At 51.8% G+C, this 19,241-nt stretch overlaps 1 protein-coding gene across 1 annotated transcript; it reads left to right on the top strand.

The window, feature by feature from the left end:
• The first annotated feature begins 272 nt into the window (after positions 1 to 272).
• On the top strand, positions 273 to 18,989 carry LOC125941008 (calcium-activated chloride channel regulator 2-like). The gene is made up of 3 exons (XM_049657884.1): positions 273 to 487; positions 7,057 to 7,356; positions 18,963 to 18,989. The coding sequence occupies exons 1-3, from the start codon at positions 341 to 343 to the stop codon at positions 18,987 to 18,989; spliced, it is 474 nt and encodes a 157-aa protein (XP_049513841.1). The 5' UTR covers positions 273 to 340.
• The last annotated feature ends 252 nt before the right edge of the window (positions 18,990 to 19,241 follow it).

The following is a 19,241-nucleotide window of genomic DNA, read 5'->3' as shown; positions in this document are numbered from 1 at the left end:
GCTAAATAATATCTGAGGCACGATAACCTTAGAGGCAGTGCTTAGGCCAAACGGAATTACTAGTGAAACATTGAAACACCCTGTGGAGAAAACTACACTGCATATTATTAGGAAGCTGCAATTAACTTTGGATTGCATTTCATAATGCTTGCCGGCCCCTAAGATTTCGCTTTCCGCATCTTGTTTTCTCGATATTGCGTGCTAGATCATTGCTAAAACGACTGAAATGTTGCATCAACGCATGTTTTTCATATTGCAGACAAAGGATCGTATTCTATTTCTGAAGGAAGGCCTTCAGGCTTACATAAACAACGTACCTGATGGCAAGATAAGGCTGGCTATGCTGGAATTCAACGACAACGCCACACTTCTTCACGATGTGCTTCTTGTGAATTCGACCACTCGTCAAAGTTTTGTGGCCACAGTGAACGCTCTGAAAGCTAAGGGGGGTACGTGCATCGGTTGCGCACTTGAACTGGCTATACAGGTACGCTTTTTTCCCTCTCCTCTCCTTCGTTTGGCTGTCTGCTGTCTTGGTAGAATATTGCGTTCCAATTCCGTCGAAAAAGGGGAAATTAGTGATGACATTTATTCTGCCTGTAAGCGTAACACATCTTCCTGAATAATGGTACACTAAAGACAGACGAGCTCCTCAGCAATTCTACCCCGACGTGATAATGACGTCAGCTAGAGAAATCAAAATGATACTTGCAACAGACACGTTCTGTTTGGGCAGAGGTGTCGGCAGAAGCACGCATTGAAGTATGCTAGATTATATTTTTCCACTGTTCAACCCAAATGTTTTTCAGACGTGGTGGTTCTAGAAGAGGTTAAATTTCTTTATGCACTTATTGAAACTATCCGCAATTGCCGCAACATTACACAGGAGAGTGGTACAACGAGATTATAAAATAAAATTCTAAGCATATGGCGCGGTTGCAACAAAGAAAGTCCCAGTTTCGTTCACAAGGCGGAGCATTGATTGCGATACCAAATTAGTGGGCAGCTATACGAAGTTAGGATAGTAGTTTTATAGGCCGCATAAACTTGTAAACATAAGCATACAAACTAAATTGACAAGCATAGCGTCACGCATGTACAAGCAAACGTGAACGCATATATCACTCGATGACCGCGGAAACTCACTGTCAAAACGCTGGAGTGAGTAAGCGTCGCTGCAACAGCGAGTGAATTGACCTTCGCGCGGACGCTCGCATCAACGCGAACTAAGCCATGAAAACAAAGCGCAGGGCGGACTCTGTCCCTGCCGCAGATGGCTTTCAAGATGCAGTGGCCCCGAGCCGTTCGGTGTAGAAGGCCCCCTCCCGCCCCACCCTATCCCTACCTCCCCTCTTGAGCACTGCGCGCGACAAGACTAAGCTTCACGCAAGCTGTGCCTGATTAATACGCACCAAGGTCTGTTCTGTTACAACAGGCTGCCGTTCGGTATTTCCTCTGCTCGTGCTATATTTCGAAGGAAGATGGATACCATTCTAGCAGGCCTGCCTTTAATTCAGGCATACTTAGATGATGTGCTGGTGTGTGAAAAGGCGGCAGACAACAAAGCTCGGCAGAAAACTGTGTTGCGGCGATCGCGAGAGCACGGCGTAAAGCTGCGATACTACAAATGCAATTTCAGCCAGCTATCGGTGACTTATCTGGGACACCGTATCGATCGTCTCCGTATTCACCCGACGGGAAAGAACGTGGAAGCTATCACGAAAGCACCGAGGCCTCGTAACGTGAGCGAGCTGCGTTCGATTGTCGGAATGCTAACATTTTATTCAAAGTTTTTGCCGAACATGTCGACCGCGTTTTCCCCGTTGTATCAGTTAATAGAAAAGAATGCGCCATGGCAGTAGAACCAGCCTCAGGAAACTGCGTTCTTCAAGGCCAAACAGTGTTTCAAGGATGTCGAAGAGCTTGTTCATTTTGACCCGTTAAAGGAGCTGAAACTAGAGTGCGACACTTTCCCACACGGCATTGGCGCAGTACTGTTTCATACAGTAGGCAGCATCCACAGATAGACCGGATTCCGTTCAAGGACTCTCACGAAAGCCGAACGGAATTACTCACAGCGGAAGCGTGAGGCGCTGGCACTAGTTTTTGGTGTCGAGAAATTTCACGACTATCTTTTGGGCCATGAATTCACCTTGGTTACAGACCACCAGCCTCTCCTCGGATTGCTAAGGCCCGACCGCCCGACACCCTCTATGGCTGCCGCCCGCATTCCGCGCTGGGTACTCTATCTCGGAGCATATCGTTACAAACTGTAGTACACTCCCGGAAGGCAACTGCTGAACTTGGACGCCCTCAGCAGGCTTCCGTTGCAAACACCCGGTCCCAGTACGGAGCCCCAAGAGCCGCAAGAGTACGTTTTTTTTTTCTTTGGAAAGCCTGGAGGAAGGCACAGTCACGACAGCAGAGCTGATGGACCTTACAGCCATCCACTCGGCACTAGATCGCGTCAAGCATTACGTGCTACATGGTTGACCTAGAAGCTCTAAAAGCCTTGAGCCGCGCCTTGCGATATATTTTGACCGTCGACTTGAGTTGACTTGTGTTGTCCCTGGCACACGGGTTAATTTATTGTGGCCATCGAGTGGTTATACCCACCGGTGCGCCAGCTGCTGCATGAAGCCCACCAAGGGTCTTCGCCGATGAAATCCATTGAGAGATCGTTGTTTTGGTGGCCAGGCCTAGACCGAGAGATTGAGGAAATGTCGACTCAGTGCAAGAATTGCCGCCAGGCGCTCCACCGGCAGGCGGGCCACAAACGTTTGAGAAGTGGTCGCGCATCCATGTGTATTTTTCCGGGCTGATAGAAGGCAAGATGGTGCTTGTGCTAATCGATTCGCACACCAGGTCGATAGAAGCGCTTCCTCTGAAGCAAGCTACTAGGACAGCTACATTTCACTGTTTGCGGGACAGCCGATTTGGCGTGCCAAGAACGCTACACAATTCACTAGTAGTGAATTTGCAACATTTGTCGAGAACAACAACATATCGCACTTCAGGACAACCCCCTTCCTCTCGCTATCTAATGGGGCTGAAGGATTTGTCCGAATGGCAAAAGATGGTCTCCGGAAGCTGAGGGGAGGCAAATTGGAGCACAAACTTATTTGTCTACTGCTCAATTACAGAAGGACGCCCCAGAAGAGCGGGAAGTCGCCATCAGAGATGCTTCTAGGATACCTGATTAGATCGCGACTGGATACCAGTTTCCCGAAGGGTAGTGCATGGAGACGCACCGTCTGATAGCTAGGAGTGGCTGCCCCAACTACAGAGCCGTGTGCGCGTTCGTGGCTATGGGACAGGGTACAAATGGATACCAAGACGTGACATCTACATATGGGACCCGAATGGTTACAGTATAAACACCTGGAGCAATTGTCCGGCGGCATATGGACCAGGTACCTCTTTTGCCTACAGAAACACAGTGCGCCGACACTGCTGAAGACGCACACCCAGACGGCACTACATTCAGCTAGGATAGGCGTGGCTGCTACAACTACAGAGCCGTGTGCGCGTTCGTAGCTATGGGACAGGATACAAATGGATACCAAGACATGTGACATCTACATCTGGGACCCGAATGGTTACAGTTTATACACCTGGAGCAATTGTCTGGCGGAATGTGGACCAGGTACCTCTTCGGCCTACAGAAACACAGTGCGCCGACACTGCTGAAGACGCACACCCATGACGGCACTACATTCAGCTAGGATAGGAGTGGCTGCCCCAACTACAGAGCCGTGTGCGCGTTCGTAGCTATGGGACAGGATACAAATGGATACCAAGACATGTGACATCTACATCTGGGACCCGAATGGTTAGTTTATACACCTGGAGCAATTGTCCGGCGGCATGTGGACCAGGTACCTCTTCGGCCTACAGAAACACAGTCCGCCGACACTGCTGAAGACGCACAACCAGACGGCACTACATTCAGGCCAGAGGAATCCGCGTCACAGCTCGATGTGAGACTGGAATCATCTAATTTGCCGCCAACAGTTGGGGATCATCATGCTGACGGCGCCTTCCCGGCACTTCCGTTATCCGCAGCAGTAGGGCCAAGCGAACCTGCTCAAGTCCTGCGACGCTCGACAAGGACGAGGAAACCAGTTGACCGATTTTAGGAGGATGAAGTGTTGTTTCGGCCGCTGTGTCATAGTGCAGGCTACACACTGCGTGAACTTTTCTTTCTACCTCGCTGTGACCTCTTTCCATTCCCTCTCTCTCCTGGATTACTATATAACCACCCTATAGTTGACATTAAAGGTTGGTTTTCGCCTGTCTCGTTCCTAGGCCTGTACGTACGTTCCGTTGTTGCCGTGGCCTATTGGCCGCGGCTATGTTACACTAGACAACGCAGTAACGTCATAGCTCGGCGCGGTTTTGCAGAAGCAGGCGGCACGTTTTACGGTTCGCCAGAACAGCTTCGCTGTTAAAATTGCTGTATCACCCGTAATCGAGAGTAGATGTGAGCATGAAATGGTTACCGGCAAAGCAGATTGGTGCCTTGACGCAGGCCTCAAAGCTTACTGAAACCAAATGAACGTGTTTTGAACTGAACTTCGTTTCAAGTCTCCCCTCGATCGGCCAAACAATCACCTGTGGCGCGCCGGACGCTGGCGTTGAAGAGAGCACAGGCAACCCTGTTTCAGTGCCAAAAGATGACAATCAAGTGTATGACGCCCTGCATCTGTCTTTTAAACGTCGCTATTGGAGATGACAAATAAAACTTAAGTGTACTAGATGTTACAGCTTCAGCGATATTGTGAACAAACATTAGGAAGAACTCGGTAGCAATATTTTAAAATGCGTAAGCATTTCTATGGGGTACAGAACGAGAAAACTGTTCGAGTGTTCATTCGCCCTTCGCGTAAGACGGTCGCTTTCAAAATAGAGCCAACAGCAATGTTTTCGCCAGCTGTGGCTGAAGACGACGACAAACGCGCGAGCAGTGTCACGAGCGTGAGGGGCAGGATGGGAACGCTGGCATGATCAGTTGCATCGGAGCCAGCTGTGGAAGATGACGAACGTGCGGGCAGTGGGACGAGCGTGTCTCTGTGACACGTGGTGTACGCAATCAAGCACGCACTAGGCAGACCTTTAGCAAGCAAGAATTGTGGAGCAGCCGTGGCTTCGGATCGGAACGTCATCAACGAACCTGGCGCCGCAACCTGCAGTAGTTTGCTCGCCTCATCAGTTCACGTTGCTCCGTCTTCCGCAGCAGTTCATGTGGCCGCAGTGCTGTCGCATTTACCGTAATGGCACCAAGATGACCGTAGTCGCTGAGCAGTGCTAGGATTACCAGCGGTGTTGAGTGTGAGCACTCAACACCACGTCGTTACTACGAAATGCTTACGCATCATTCAGATAACTGCCTGAGGAGATGCTACGTAAATATTTTTCGTAACTTTTTTGAGCAGTAACCAGCGTAGGTAATGCGGCCCTGTACAAAGGGTTGGGGGCAAGAGACCGCATTTTGTTTAACATTTAACGGGTTGCTCGGATGTTTTCGTTTGAGTGCCCGGATAATGGCTCTGACTTTTGGCTCAAGGTCACTTGAAGGTCAACAACAATGGAGCTAAAAGCATTAAAAAACATTAAAGAACGAGAAAGGACATGATGATGATGTAGCTACTAGCGCTTCGCTAAAGTGCGGTGTTTGTAGCGATTGTAACAGCCGTCGAAATAGAAAGCCGCAGCTACGGCGTCCATCAAAAATTAAAGGGCACTTTGTAAATTCCAAAGTGTGTTCGGCGAAAGCCTGTGCCCATTAGACTGACTACCACCGCATGCGCCTTCGCTCATTCTTCTTCTTGCTTTTGGTATCGGGTAATCCACATTCTTGGGGCGCTTCTCTGAACTGCTTGCCGTGGAATCATCACCGGGCGGCTTAGGAACCATCCGACTAACTCGACTGCTCCAACGAGACGTCTTACGAAGGAGTGTTGCCGCGCGCACGGCTTGATTGCTGAGAGAGTGTGAGAGGGAGAGGCCACATCTGGCACCGGTCCAGGCCACGGACGGATGGACGGTCGGACGCCGCGAGTATGATCCAATAAAGAAAGGCTTTCGCCTTAAATATCGCGTCTACGGCTTGTCGTTACAAGGCCACAGTGTCAACAAAGCTTACGCTACCACTGAATGTAAGCCGCGTTTTGATTGAAAGCAGCGTATGCCGCCTTTGCACAAGTTAACTTAGAATGTGTAAACGCCACTTTTCTTTGTGTTTTCTTCTGCTTTTTCGTTGAAATTTTAAAGTTGAGGAACTTCCATTTGTCTACATCAGTTTCCGCAATTTGTAGCAGGTTCACTTCGCGACTTATGGGGCGGGATGTTGTGGCGCAATATTTGGTGTTTAATAAATGTCGTCACAGACCTATAGAAGAGAAGGTACCAGTAGAAAACGAAACCAATGAATGCAGACATGTGGTGAAAGTTGAGAGAAAAACGAAACCGAGCAAACATAAAATATATATGAATGTACAGAAAGACCCGAAAATTCTGTGAAGGCTGAAGGCTTAGTAGTGCATTAAAGTAAAATATTAGCAAAAGCAAGCATGCCTTGTGAGAAGTTCAGCGTTAATAAATCTTGATGGACAACTGAGAAGGCTTTCCGTTGTTCTTTACATTTGAAACAATAATACCTTTTTGGTGGTAATCAGTTCACTATTTGCATGAGACAAGATTATATTTTATGCCTCCGAAGGAATGAAAGTTATGCGTGGAATAAAATGTTTAGAAAGCTAGCTGCTGTCCGTATATGGACAACATTGCCCAGACGTTGACTGTCGGAATGTCGCTTGATTGGTTCACCCACTACTGACCAGGTATAATTGTATAGTGGATTTAATTGTGCATACAGCTATGCTGCTTTCCGCGACGCACCTTTATTAACGTCCCTCGCAAAATTATGCTGCATGGAGCTGCCAAACCTTTCATTGTTCCTCTTCTCTCTGCGTTAGTGCAGCAAAATTTCGTGTAGGTCGTTTAGGTGACATACGAGTGCTCTGGGGGGCTGAGGTAATTTCTGTAAACGTGCAGGTGCTCACCAAACCCAATGACCCTCCATATGGTTCCATCGTCATGTTGGTCACTGACGGTAAGGAAAACCTTAAGCCCTACCTGACGAGCATGATTCCAAGCCTCGTGAATTCCCTCGTCGAAGTGAGCGCGTTTGCACTCGGAACCGCTGCAGACCCCAAGCTCGAAGAACTGGCAGCTGCAACGAACGGCAGGGTGTTCTATTTCCCTGACAGTCAAAAATTCGCTGCCGTCCACATGGAAGTGGCCCTTCAGACAGCCAGCACACCCGGAATGGTGGATGCCGCATGGCCCATTATGGTCAGTATTAATGTCACCATTTTACCGCGTCTATGGCGATATTTAGCAGCTTTATTGTCTTTTAGTGGTGACACCCAGTGGAGGATATGAGTCTTGAGTGTCGCCTTTAGTAATGAACCCCAATTACACGCGAGTGCCGCCTTGACTGAGGGCGCGACGGGGAGAAATATTTCGCATGGGAAAACGCTAAATAAATTTGCATGCAAAAGCGAACAAGCGCGACTTGACTCTGACAACAACAGCAGTGGAGCACGCTTGTCTTCTTTCCATTTTGCACGACCTGGCTGAAAATGTGTGGACAATTCGTGATCGCTCAAGTTTCGCCTTTAAGAGTGGAACGCGATAGTATTTAAAGACTCTTGACTGCTTCTCAAACACCCCAGCAACTGCAGCTTTTGTAACCATAATGTTTACCGGGAAACGCTGGCGGCGAGTGCTATGCACGAAGGTGAGCTTTCTGGTAGAAACGCGGCCTCTTGCGTGGGCCGATCCTGCAGGAAATGGTTAGCCGTGGCCAATAAAAAAAATAGATTTCTTTAGGTTTCTGTTGTTGTTTCACACTTTTAACATTTCAGTCTCAGAAGATACATAAAAGGCACGCGCTGTTGGTGTTTTGTTTGATGACATTTGTTTATGGACTGTCATTCTCAAAATTCTGAGGAATAACTTTGTCGAGAATATAAAACACAGTACGAGAAACTTTAGGGATATAATGGTGTGGCAGTTTAACCCGTATATTGCCACCTTCTGTAGTGGGTCGAGGGAAAGAGTGGGTCGAGCCCAAGAAAAGAAAGAAGACCGCGCGCCCCTTCCCTGCTCCACCCGGCCCCGACGGTGGAGCAGGCAAGGGCGAGCTACTCTACGGTTTATTAAACCTTCAAGACTACTTCGCGAGGCTCGTGACAAACTGGTGGAGGTGCTGGGTACACATCCTCACAGATGTCGCAGTCCGCTCCAAGCATCCGCGATTCGAATGCAGTGCCTGTCGACACTCCCGTGCATCGGGCCAGCCGCAGGATCAGGGGACTGTTCCCAGAAGTCGTCGACACTACGGTTCCCACCACATCAACCGGTATGACCAGCGCTTCCCCTCAAACCGCCCCAACCGGCACGGGAAGCACGATGTTGAACCGGTACACACTTGAGAGCCCACAAATCCCGAAGACGTTTCATGGCTAAGGGCAAATCGTGCCATTTGCCCTTAGGTCGGAGCAAGCGGTTCACTACGTCGACGACAGACGCCCGCCCCCTCGGAAGTCGGATGTTTGGTGCACACCCGATCATCGGCTTCTGTGTTCGAAGACGTCGAAGACTGGATGGTAGACTTCGAGCGCGTGGCATCCGTGAACGAATGGAACGACACGCAAAAACTCAGACACGTCTACTTCTACCTGGAGGATGGCGTGCATACGTGGTTTCAGAACCGCGAGGAGCAACTGACGTCGTGGCGGAGTTATGTCATCAGCTTTTGGAGACCTACACCAGTGCTGATCGCCACGAACGAGCGGAACGGATGATTCAGGCCCGCGTCCAGTTGCCAAACGAAACTGTGACCAGGTACGTCGAAGACATGACGCGCCTCTTCAGACGAGCGGATCCAAGAATGACGGAGGAGAAGTTACGTCATCTGATGCGCGGGGTCAAGGAGCAGCTAGCTCTTCGCTGGCCTCGTACGGAGCCCTCCGAAGACGGTCGCGGAGTTCTTGTCCGAGGCCGTAACCGTGGAAAAGGTGCTTCTGCATCGCTCGAACCTGGATGAGCGGGAAGCGAACAGCATGTCTGCTGCTGAAATTTTCACGGCCATAGGAAGCAACGGTGACTGTCTGCGAGAACTCATCCGCTCTGTAGTGCGTGAAGAGTTGCAAAAGGCCACCGTAACACCGCAACCTACGGTAAGCTCCATAGCAAGCATTATCAAGGACTAACTGCACCAGGCGCTCCGTTACACCTTGCCTCCTGATAACGCTGCGGCACTACCACCTGAATACCACCGTGCGACCTACGCGGAAGCCCTGACGCGCCCTGCTTCCTCTCCGTCGCTGTTCGTTCGTGCTCCTCCTACGGTGTCAGTTCAGTCGGTGCAGCCGATATCGTACTACGACGCTGGGGACACGCCGCCGCCCGTTGTTCATGCCGCTCCATTTGCCCTTAGTTCGGAGCAAGCGGTTCACTACGTCGACGACAGACGCCCGCCCCCTCGGAAGTCGGATGTTTGGTGCACACCCGATCATCGGCTTCTGTGCTTCCAGTGCGGTGAAGCTGACCACTTCTACCGCCAGTGCCCAAACCGGCGCCTTGGGATTCGCAGCTTTTCCGCATACTCGCCGCCGCCCCGATACGGCCAGCGACCAGGGGACATTCAGGACTACCTCTCTCAGCAGCGCATGCCACCGTCTGCCAGGCGGCAGTCGCGATTGCCGTCTCCGAGACGATTTTCACCTCCGCCCCAGCGGTATTCTCCCGAGCGGTCGCCCAGTCCCCGCCGGGAAATCTAACTGAGGCGATCTTTGGAGGCGAGGTCACTGACGGTAGAAGCGCTGAAGACCTCCGACGGACGCAGTTACGGAAAGATACCGATCCGACATCACCTGCAGCTGAAAGGAACGACCGGCTTTCGTTCGATATACCAGTGACTATTGACGGTTACGCCGTTAGTGCTTTAGTGGACACCGGCGCAGATTACTCAATACTAAGTGGGAAAATAGCAACGCAGCTGAAGAAAGTTATCACGCCGTGGCATAACTCGCAGATTCGGACGGCTGGCCGCCACGTAGTTACTCCACTGGGCACCTGCACGACTACTGTTGGAGATTCAAAGATCTACATTCGTAGCGAGCTGCCTTGTCTTACGCGAATGCTCCCGCGACGTTATTCTTGGGGTTGACTTCCTGCAGGAATACGGCGCTATTATCGGTCTGCAAGAGCGTCGTATAACTTTCTCTGCCGAACGAGCAATCGACGTGCAAGACGGCCAACGGCGCCATGACGTACTACGCGTTTCTGCGGACAGTGTAACGCTTCCTCCACGAGCCAGTGTTCTCATCGACGTCACATGCTGCGGCTTCCGTGGTGGCGAAGCGGTGGCCGGAAGTAACTTGGAACACCTACTGAAGTCAGGTGTTTGTGTGGCTCGATGTGTTATACAGATTCGTGCTGGTCATTCGCAATTGCTTGTTACCAACTTTAGCTACGAGCACCGACACCCGTTTCGCGGCACTTCGTTAGCGTTTGCAGACGCAGTAGCAAACGTTAACTGTTTCACGTCAGAAGTAGTGGAGACAGCAGAGAACGTCTCTGGGCTATCTCGACATCCATTCTGAACTGTCCGCCGATAGCCAGACAGCACTACGCAAGCTCTTGCTTGAATTCAAGACCTGCTTCGCACATTCTTCCAAGGTACGCCAGACTTCCATCACTAAACACAGATCATCACGCACGAAGACGCACGCCCGATACACCAGCAGCCTTACCGCGTGTCGGCAAAAGAACGCAAAGCCATACGTGCTCAATTCAGGGAGATGCTTGACGATGGCGTCATCGAACCTTCCAACAGCCCGTGGTCGTCTCCGGTCGTTCTTGTCAAAAAGAAAGACTGAACGCTACGCCTCTGTGTCGACTACCGCAAGCTCAACAACGTGACTAAAAAAGTTGTCGCAGTTTCACCTGAAAGGCGAAGCATCAATTGCGATAGCAAACTTGTAGAGATCTATACGGAGTAATGATATTAGATTTATCAGCTGTATAAACTTGGACATGCAGCAGCATCAGCAACACGCAGAACTGTTGTCGATGCCATCGGCGTTTTGCCCGCGTTCGCTCAAAATGCGTGCGGCGTTGGTGACTGTTGCCGGAGTCTCTGATATAAATAGGCCCTTGGTGCCGCAGCTAAACGTCACCTCCCTTCCCTCCCCCTCCCCCTCCCCCACGGCCTCTCGCGCGTCGGAAGAAGGCGCGTTTGCTCTATATATATGGTGATTGTAAAGGAGAAAAGAGACGCCTACTTCTGCAGCCCTTGAGCGAGCACGGCGCAGAACACGCGCGTTTGTTCTCCGCCGTGCGTTCACTCCCCGTGAAAGACGCGCCCCTCGCGCCCTTTCACTCGCACATACAGCGTTCGGCGCGCGGCGACGATTTCATCTCCAAATGACGTCATATGGAACCTCACGGCGACGGCGACGCCGACGGCAGAAATCTGCTTTTGAGTGTCCATATAATTGCTATCGCAATAAAAGGTGGTGGTGGTGGTGAAAAACTTTTATTTGTACGGCAAAACGTACGAGGAGGTATGCTCGGGACGACCCTGAAGAGGCCGCCCCTTACAAACACTAGGTGGAGTCCCTAGTACGGGACCCCAGTGGCAGTAGCCGCCGCCTGGGCGCGCTTAACCAGGGCCTTTTGGGCCCGTAGGTCTGAGCAGCCAAGCAGGGCAGCCTCCCAGTCCTCCCGGGTAGGGTTGGGTAAGGGGGAAAAGGCAGGGTTGGATGGGCAAGCCCACACCATGTGGTAGAGGTCCGAGGACTTCTCCGCACAGTGCGGGCAAGCTCCAGTAAAGGCCGGATTGAAATGTTTAAGAGCCGCCGGGCACAGCATAGTGTTCGTGAAGAGACGGAGCAGGAGACGCTCCTCCTCCTTTTTGAGGCCTCTACACGGGCGGGGTAGAGTTCGTGGCCGGATTGATAATAAGCTGTAATTTCTGTATACGAGTAGATTGGGTTTGGGGTGGAGTCCTGATCGGCGGGGTCAGAGAAATAAGGAGCCCGGTGAGAAAGCGCGCGGGCGGCAGCATCCGCTGCCTCATTTCCCTCTAGTCCCATGTGAGCAGGAGCCCAAACGACGTATCGGGGGTCGGGGTCCCCGGTTCGGCAGCTAGATTGAAGGACGCGATAGGCCAGGAATGGTATCTGACCCTGTTCGTAGTTCCGACAGGCCCCTGGCGAGTGGGTAATGATGGTTTGAGAGCGAGAATCGGATGCAGCCAACGCGATGGCGACTTCCTCCGCATATGTTATGTCTCTAGCGCGAAAGCTAAGGCCGTTAACTGTTTTGCCTTCGTGGACCACCGCGGCCGTAAACCATCCCCCATGGTGTGGGCCGGTGGCATCCACGTAGAAAACGCCGGGTTTGGAATCATAATGGCGCGGCAGGGCCTCCGCCCGAGCCAGGCGTCTGCCATCATGGTGTGTGCATGCCATGTTCCGGGAAGAGGGCGCACGTGCAGGGCATAGCGCCATTCTTGTGGCGTACGTACGCGCTCTTCCATCTGTCTGAGAGGTTGGAGGTGTAGTCGGGCAAGGAGGCGGCGACCCGACAGTGTCTGAGAAAGACGTGTGATTTGGTTGGTAAGATGAGCTTCCTTGAGCTCCCGATACGTATTCACCATCCCCAGTCCCAGAAGGCGCTGGTTAGAGGTGCTGACCGGGAGATCAAGGGCCCGCTTAATCATCTTTCGGAGGATGACCTCAAGGGCGTCCTCCTCATGCTTGCGGAGATGGAGGTATGGAGTCGAATACAAAATTCGACTAGTCACAAATGAATTAGCCAGCCGCAAGTCATCTTTGCATCTGAGACCCCCGCGCTTGTTGGAAACCCGGCGGACCATGCGGCCCACCTGGTCCCCCACATTCCGCAGCTTCCCTAGTGTTGTGTCGGACCGGCGGTGTTGGTTGCAATAAAAGGACGTGCACCCGCTGCCGCGTATCGACGACTCGTTAGATAGGCTACGGCATGCCCACTATTTTTCTTCTCTCGATTTAAAAAGCGGGTACTGGCAAATCGAGGTAGACGAACGCGAGCGCGAGAAAACAGCCTTTGTGACTCCAGATGATCTCTATGAATTTCGGGTGCTTCCTTTTGGCTTGTGTTCAGCCCCAGCTACTTTCCAGCGAATGATGGACACTGTCCTTACTGGACTGAATTGGCAGGCCTGTCTTGTGTACCTGGATAATGTGGTCATCTTCTCTGAAACGTTCGAGCAGCATCTTCACCGCCTACGGAAGCCATCCGATCGGCAGACCTCGCACTTAAGCCCGAAAAGTGCCACTTTGGTTATGAAGAGCTCAAGTTCCTCGGGCATGTAGTAATCGCCAAAGGGGTCCGACCCGATCCAGACAAGCTTGCCGCTGTGGCCGCGTTTCCAGCTCCTGCCGATAAGAAGGCCGTCCGGCGCTTCCTGGGTTTGTGCGCCTGCGATCGCCGGTTTATTAAAGGCTTTTCGAAGATAGCAGAACCCCTGTCTCACCTTAAAAGGGACGAAACGCCATTTGTGTGACGTAATGAGCAACAGGCGGCTTTTGATGAATTATGACAGTGCCTGCAGTCATCACCCGTTCTTGCACGTTTTGACGATGATGCTGATACTGAGGTGCATACCAGGGCGAAATGCGAAAACACCCGTGTACTTAGATTTAGGTGCACGTTAAAGAACCCCAGATGGTCCAAAGTTTCGGAGTCCCCCACTACGGCGTGACTCATAATCAGAACTGGTTTTGGCATGTAAAACCCCATAATTTAATTTTTAATTAACCGACGCTAGTAGCATTGGCCTTGGCGCAGTGCTCGTCCAGCTTCAAGATGGAGTGGAAAGAGTTATAGCGTATGCCAGCCGCTCCCTGTCCCGTGCCGAGGCGAATTATTCGACTACAGATAAAGAGTGCCTCGCGGTCGTGTTGGTGATCATCAAGTTTCGCCCCTATCTCTACGGTCGTACCTTCAAAGTAGTGACGAACCACCATGCCCTCTGTTGGTTGGCAAGCATGCGCGACCCTTCAGGACGACTGGCACGGTGGAGCTTGCGGCTACAGGAATTTGACATCAGCATCGTTTATAAGTCTGGCCGTAAGCATGAAGACGCTGAAACGCGCTCCCGCGCACCCATTGATCCTGCCAGTCAGGAAGCAGAGGACGATGACGGCTTCCTGGGCGCCATTAGTTCGTCGGACTTGAGCAGACGGCAGGGTGACGATGCTGAGATTCGACTGATCATCGATCATTTAGAGGGCCGCGACACAACCATACCACACCATCTGTCTCGCTCGCTGACGTCCTTCTGTCTGCGAGACAACGTGCTGTATAAGAATGCTCGTTCGACTAGCCGTGCTTACCTGCTCGTGGTTCCAAGAGATATGTGCGACGACGTCCTCTTCGCTTGCCATGACGAACCGACATCTGGTCATTTAGGCTTTTCACGAATACTCGCTAGTAAGCGAAATGTACTATTGGCCCGGGTTTTCGGCGAGTGTCAAACAGCCCTGTAAATGCGGTCGTGAATGCCAGTGCCGCAAGAAAACATCCGTTAAACCGGCTAGCTTACTTCAGCCAATTGAAGCAGCTCGCACGCCTTTCGACCAAGTCGGCACGGACATTCTCGGACCGTTACCTATGTCTGCCAACAGCAACAAATGGGTGATCCTCGGATTATTTAACACTCTATGCTGAGACGCAGGCGATCCCACGAGGCACGGCCTCAGAGGTAGAGCAATTCTTCATGCGCCACATCATCTTGCGTCACGGTGCTCCCTCCATTGTAATAACATACAGAGGGACAGCATTCACAGCGCAGCTTATGGACGAAGTTTTTGAACTAAGCAACACCAGGCATCGCAAGACGACCGCGTATCATCCGCAGACCAACGGACTTACCGAGCGACTGAATAAGACGGTCACAAACATGCTCGCGATGTACATGGACGTCCAACACTAAACATGGGATCCGGATCTTGCCTTACGTGACCTTCGCGTATAACACAGCCGTGCAAGAGACGACGCGCTTCACGCCCTTTCGCCTTCTCTACGGTCGCGAAGTACAGACGATGCTGGACGCTATGCTGCCGTGTCAAGACGCTGACCTATTGACAACTGACGCCGAGGAATTTGCAGAGCGTGCCGGGGAAGTCCTACAACCCGGGGACCAAGTTTGGGTGTGGACCCCCGTTCGCCGTCGTGGTCTCTGTGAAAAGCTGCTGAGCCGGTATTTCGGTCCGTATAAAGTGCTCCGCCGCGTCAGTGACATAAACTACGAAGTTGTTCCGGACACAGCATCGCAGACACGGAGTAGGACAAAAAGACAACCGAGCTCAGGCATAGTTCATGTTCTGCGCATGAAACCGTACATTGCGCGTCCGGACCTTTCTTTCTTTTCGGTTTTTTTTCCCTCTCATGCCCTTCTTTGTTTATGCTTTTCATTTATCTTCGTGAGCTTGTTTCAGCGTTCATTGACTGTGCCTGCGTGACGTTACGTTTAGCACGCCATCGCGTCTTATAACTTATTGCTTTATATTGTCACGTGCCTTGTGAGAGAACTGGCGACGCGACGTTTGAGGGTAGCGGCTCCTGAAAAACACGGCGCTGGGGGCTGGCTATCGAGCGGGCGGAGAAGCACGCGCACTTCTTTCTTCTTGTCCGTGCCTGCCTCTTAGCACTGTACCCACTACTGCTGGTGGCATTTCCCCCCTTCCTCGGAAATCGCATCGGCTCGATGCTCAAGAAGCGGTTTTAGAAAAGGAGGGGGAAACAGCATGGGCAAGGCAGGTGCAAAGGTCACAATCACAGCTAGAGGAAAAACAAAAGCACAGCAGCGGGGAAGCGCGACGGGTACAGTCTCAAGAAACAGAGAGGTTGCAAACAGTAGCGTAAGTAGAAAGATGAATAAAAAAATAATAATCACGAACGCGCAACATATGGTTTCATGCGCACAACGTGAACTACGTCAGGGCGAGGTTGTAGTCTACGCCGTGTTTGCGCCGCACTGTCTGGAACGACTTCGTAGTTCACGTCACTAATGCGGCGCAGCACTTTGTATGGGCCAAAATACCGGCTAATCAACTTTTCACAAAGGCCACGGCGGCGAACAGGGGTCCACACCCACACTTGGTCTCCGGGACTGTAGCGCACTTGCCGGTGACGGATGTTATAGCGCCGTGCATCTGCATGTTGCTGCTCACCGATGTGCAGCCGCGCGAGCTGGCGGGCTTCCTCAGCGCGCTCAGCAAATTCTTCGGCGTCAGTCGTTAGGTGCTCGGTGTCGTGACACGGAAGCATAGCGTCCAGCATCGTCTGTACTTCGCGGCCGTAAACGAGGCGAAATGGTGCGAACCGTGTCGTCTCTTGTACGGCGGTATTATACGCGAAGGTCACGTAAGGCAAGATGCGACCCCATGTTTTGTGCTGGACGTCGATGTACATAGAGATCATATCTGTGATGGTTTTGTTTAATCGCTCCGTAAGTCCATTGGACTGCGGATGGTAAGCAGTCGTCTTGCGATGCCTGGTGTTGCTCAATTGAAAAATTTCGTCCATGAGCTGTGCCGTGAATGCCGTTCCTCTGTCTGTGATTACAGTGGATGGGGCACCATGACGCAATACAATGTGGCACATGAAGAACTGTGCTACCTCAGAAGCCGTTCGCACATCTCGCGCACTCTAGCAAGCGTTCGTGAGGAGCCGAGGTGGCCAGATGTAGGCTCGTCGTGGCAAGCGAAAAGAATATCGTCCCGCAAGTCTTTGGGAACTACTAGAAGGTAGGCTCGGTCATTCGGACGGGAGTTCTTCTTGTAGAGCAGATTGTCTCGTAGACAGAAGGACCTCAAGACGCGACGTAGATGGCGTGGTATGGATGTGTGACGGCCCTCGAAGTGGTCGATGAGAGGTCGAATTTCAGCGTCGTCACGCTGCCATTTGACCAAGTCCGACGTAGTAAGGGCGCCCAGGAAGCCGTCGTCGTCCTCTGGCTGTCGACTGACAGATTCGGTGGGAGCACGCGACAACGTGTCGGCGTCTTCGTGCTTGCGGCCAGACTTATAAACTACAGTGACGTCAAATTCCTGTAGCCGCAAGCTCCATCGTGCCAGTCGGCCTGAAGGGTCGCGTATGTTTGCCAACCAACATAGAGCATGGTGGTCTGTCACCACTTTAAAGGCACGGCCGTAGAGATAAGGGCGAAACTTCGTGATCGCCCAGACGACCGCGAGACGCTCTTTTTCTGTGGGAGAGTAGTTCGCCTCGGCACGGGACAGTGAGCGGCTAGCATAAGCTATTACTCTTTCAAGGCCGTCTTGACGTTGGACGAGTACTGCACCAAGGCCGATGTTACTGGCGTCAGTATGCACCTCGGTGTCAGCCTCTTCGTCAAAATGAGCCAGGACGGGTGCTGACTGCATGCGCTGTCGTAGTTCAGCGAAGGCCGCCTGTTGCTCATGCGTCCAGGCAAATGGCGTGTCATCCCTGGTAAGGCGAGTCAGGGGTTCCGCAATCTTCGAAAAGTTGTCGATGAAGCGGCGATAATACGCACACAAGCCCAGGAAGCGTCGGACGGCCTTCTTGTCGGCAGGAGGAGGAAAAGCTGCTACAGCGGCAAGTTTGTCGGGATCGGGTCGAACTCCTTTGGCGCTGACGACGTGTCCGAGAAACTTGAGCTCTTCATATCCGAAGCGACACTTTTCTGGTTTAAGCGTGAGATTAGCCGATAGGAGCGCTTCGAGCACATTCCGCAGGCGATGAAGATGTTGCTCAAATGTTTCAGAAAAGACAACTACGTCGTCAAGATACATAAGGCAAGTCTGCCACTTCAATCCAGCGAGGACAGTATCCATCATTCGCTGGAAGGTTGCTGGGGCAGAACACAAACCGAAAGGGAGCACTCGAAATTCGTAAAGGCCGTCGGGAGTCACAAAGGCAGTTTTCTCGCGGTCTCGTTCGTCGACCTCGATCTGCAAGTATCCACTTTTCAAATCGAGTGACGAAAAGTACTGGGCACGCCGCAGTCTATCTAACGAGTCGTCGATACGCGGCAGTGGGTACACGTCCTTTTTAGTTACGTTGTTGAGCTTCCGGTAGTCGACGCAAAAGCGTAGCGTTCCGTCTTTCTTTTTCACAAGAACGACCAGGGATGACCATGAGCTGTTAGAAGGTTCGATTACGCCATCTTCAAGCATCTCTTGTACTTGCGTACGAATCGCTTCACGTTCCTTTGCCGACACGCGGTAGGGCTGCTGGCGTATCGGGCGTGCGTCGTTGCAGGTGATGATCCTGTGCCTTGTAACTGAAGTCTGGCGTACCTTAGACGAACTTGCGAAGCATTCCCTGAATTCAAGCAAGAGCTCGTGCAGTGCCGTCTGTTTGTCTGGAGATAACTCTGAATTAATGTCGACGTTGCCTAGTGACTTGTCAGTCATCCTCACCGGTTCAGGGGTAAAACATTCAGCAACGTGCTCTATTTCCTCGGCAAACGCTATCGAAGTACCGCGGAACAGGTGTCGATGCTCGTTACTGAAGTTGGTGACAAGCAACTGAGAACGGCCATCACTAAGCTGTAGCACACTTCTAGCAGCACAAACACCTTGCATGAGTAGATGCGATAAGTTACTTTCAGCGACCACTTCACCTTCGCGCATTCCACCGCACATCACTTCGACTAGGACACTGGTTCGCGGAGGAAGCGTAACACATTCGGTGGAGACACGAAGGGCGTCGTCTCGACGCTTGTGGTCGTACCCGTCGAGTGCTCGGTCTGCTGAGAAGGTGACTGTTGTATCGTGCAGGATACTGGAAGGAGACATTACAGACATTACTCAGTCCCTGACTGTTTATTCTATCTTTCTCTTCCTCTCCAGGCCGGCTCCCAAGCACGCGCCATCTAATGGCGCTGCAGTCGGCAGCGATGCCTTATAAAACATATCCCCTCTTGGAAAAAAATACAAAACACGAAGAAAAAAAACGGTTGTTTGTCCATTATTGCCTAATGTAGTCCTGCAGCTTCTTCGGCGTCTTCTTGTTACGGGCGCTTCTTCTCACGCGGGCTTCGCATCCCGGCAGATTAAATGAAGCTTGTTGCGTGCGCTCTGCAGCAGGTGGTTCATGGTTAAAGCGTGCATTCTCATAGTTATCCGCGC

Source organism: Dermacentor silvarum, chromosome 10, assembly GCF_013339745.2.
Source record: "Dermacentor silvarum isolate Dsil-2018 chromosome 10, BIME_Dsil_1.4, whole genome shotgun sequence".
In the NCBI taxonomy this organism is placed as follows: domain Eukaryota; kingdom Metazoa; phylum Arthropoda; class Arachnida; order Ixodida; family Ixodidae; genus Dermacentor; species Dermacentor silvarum.
This window is presented reverse-complemented; position numbering and strand designations above follow the sequence as displayed.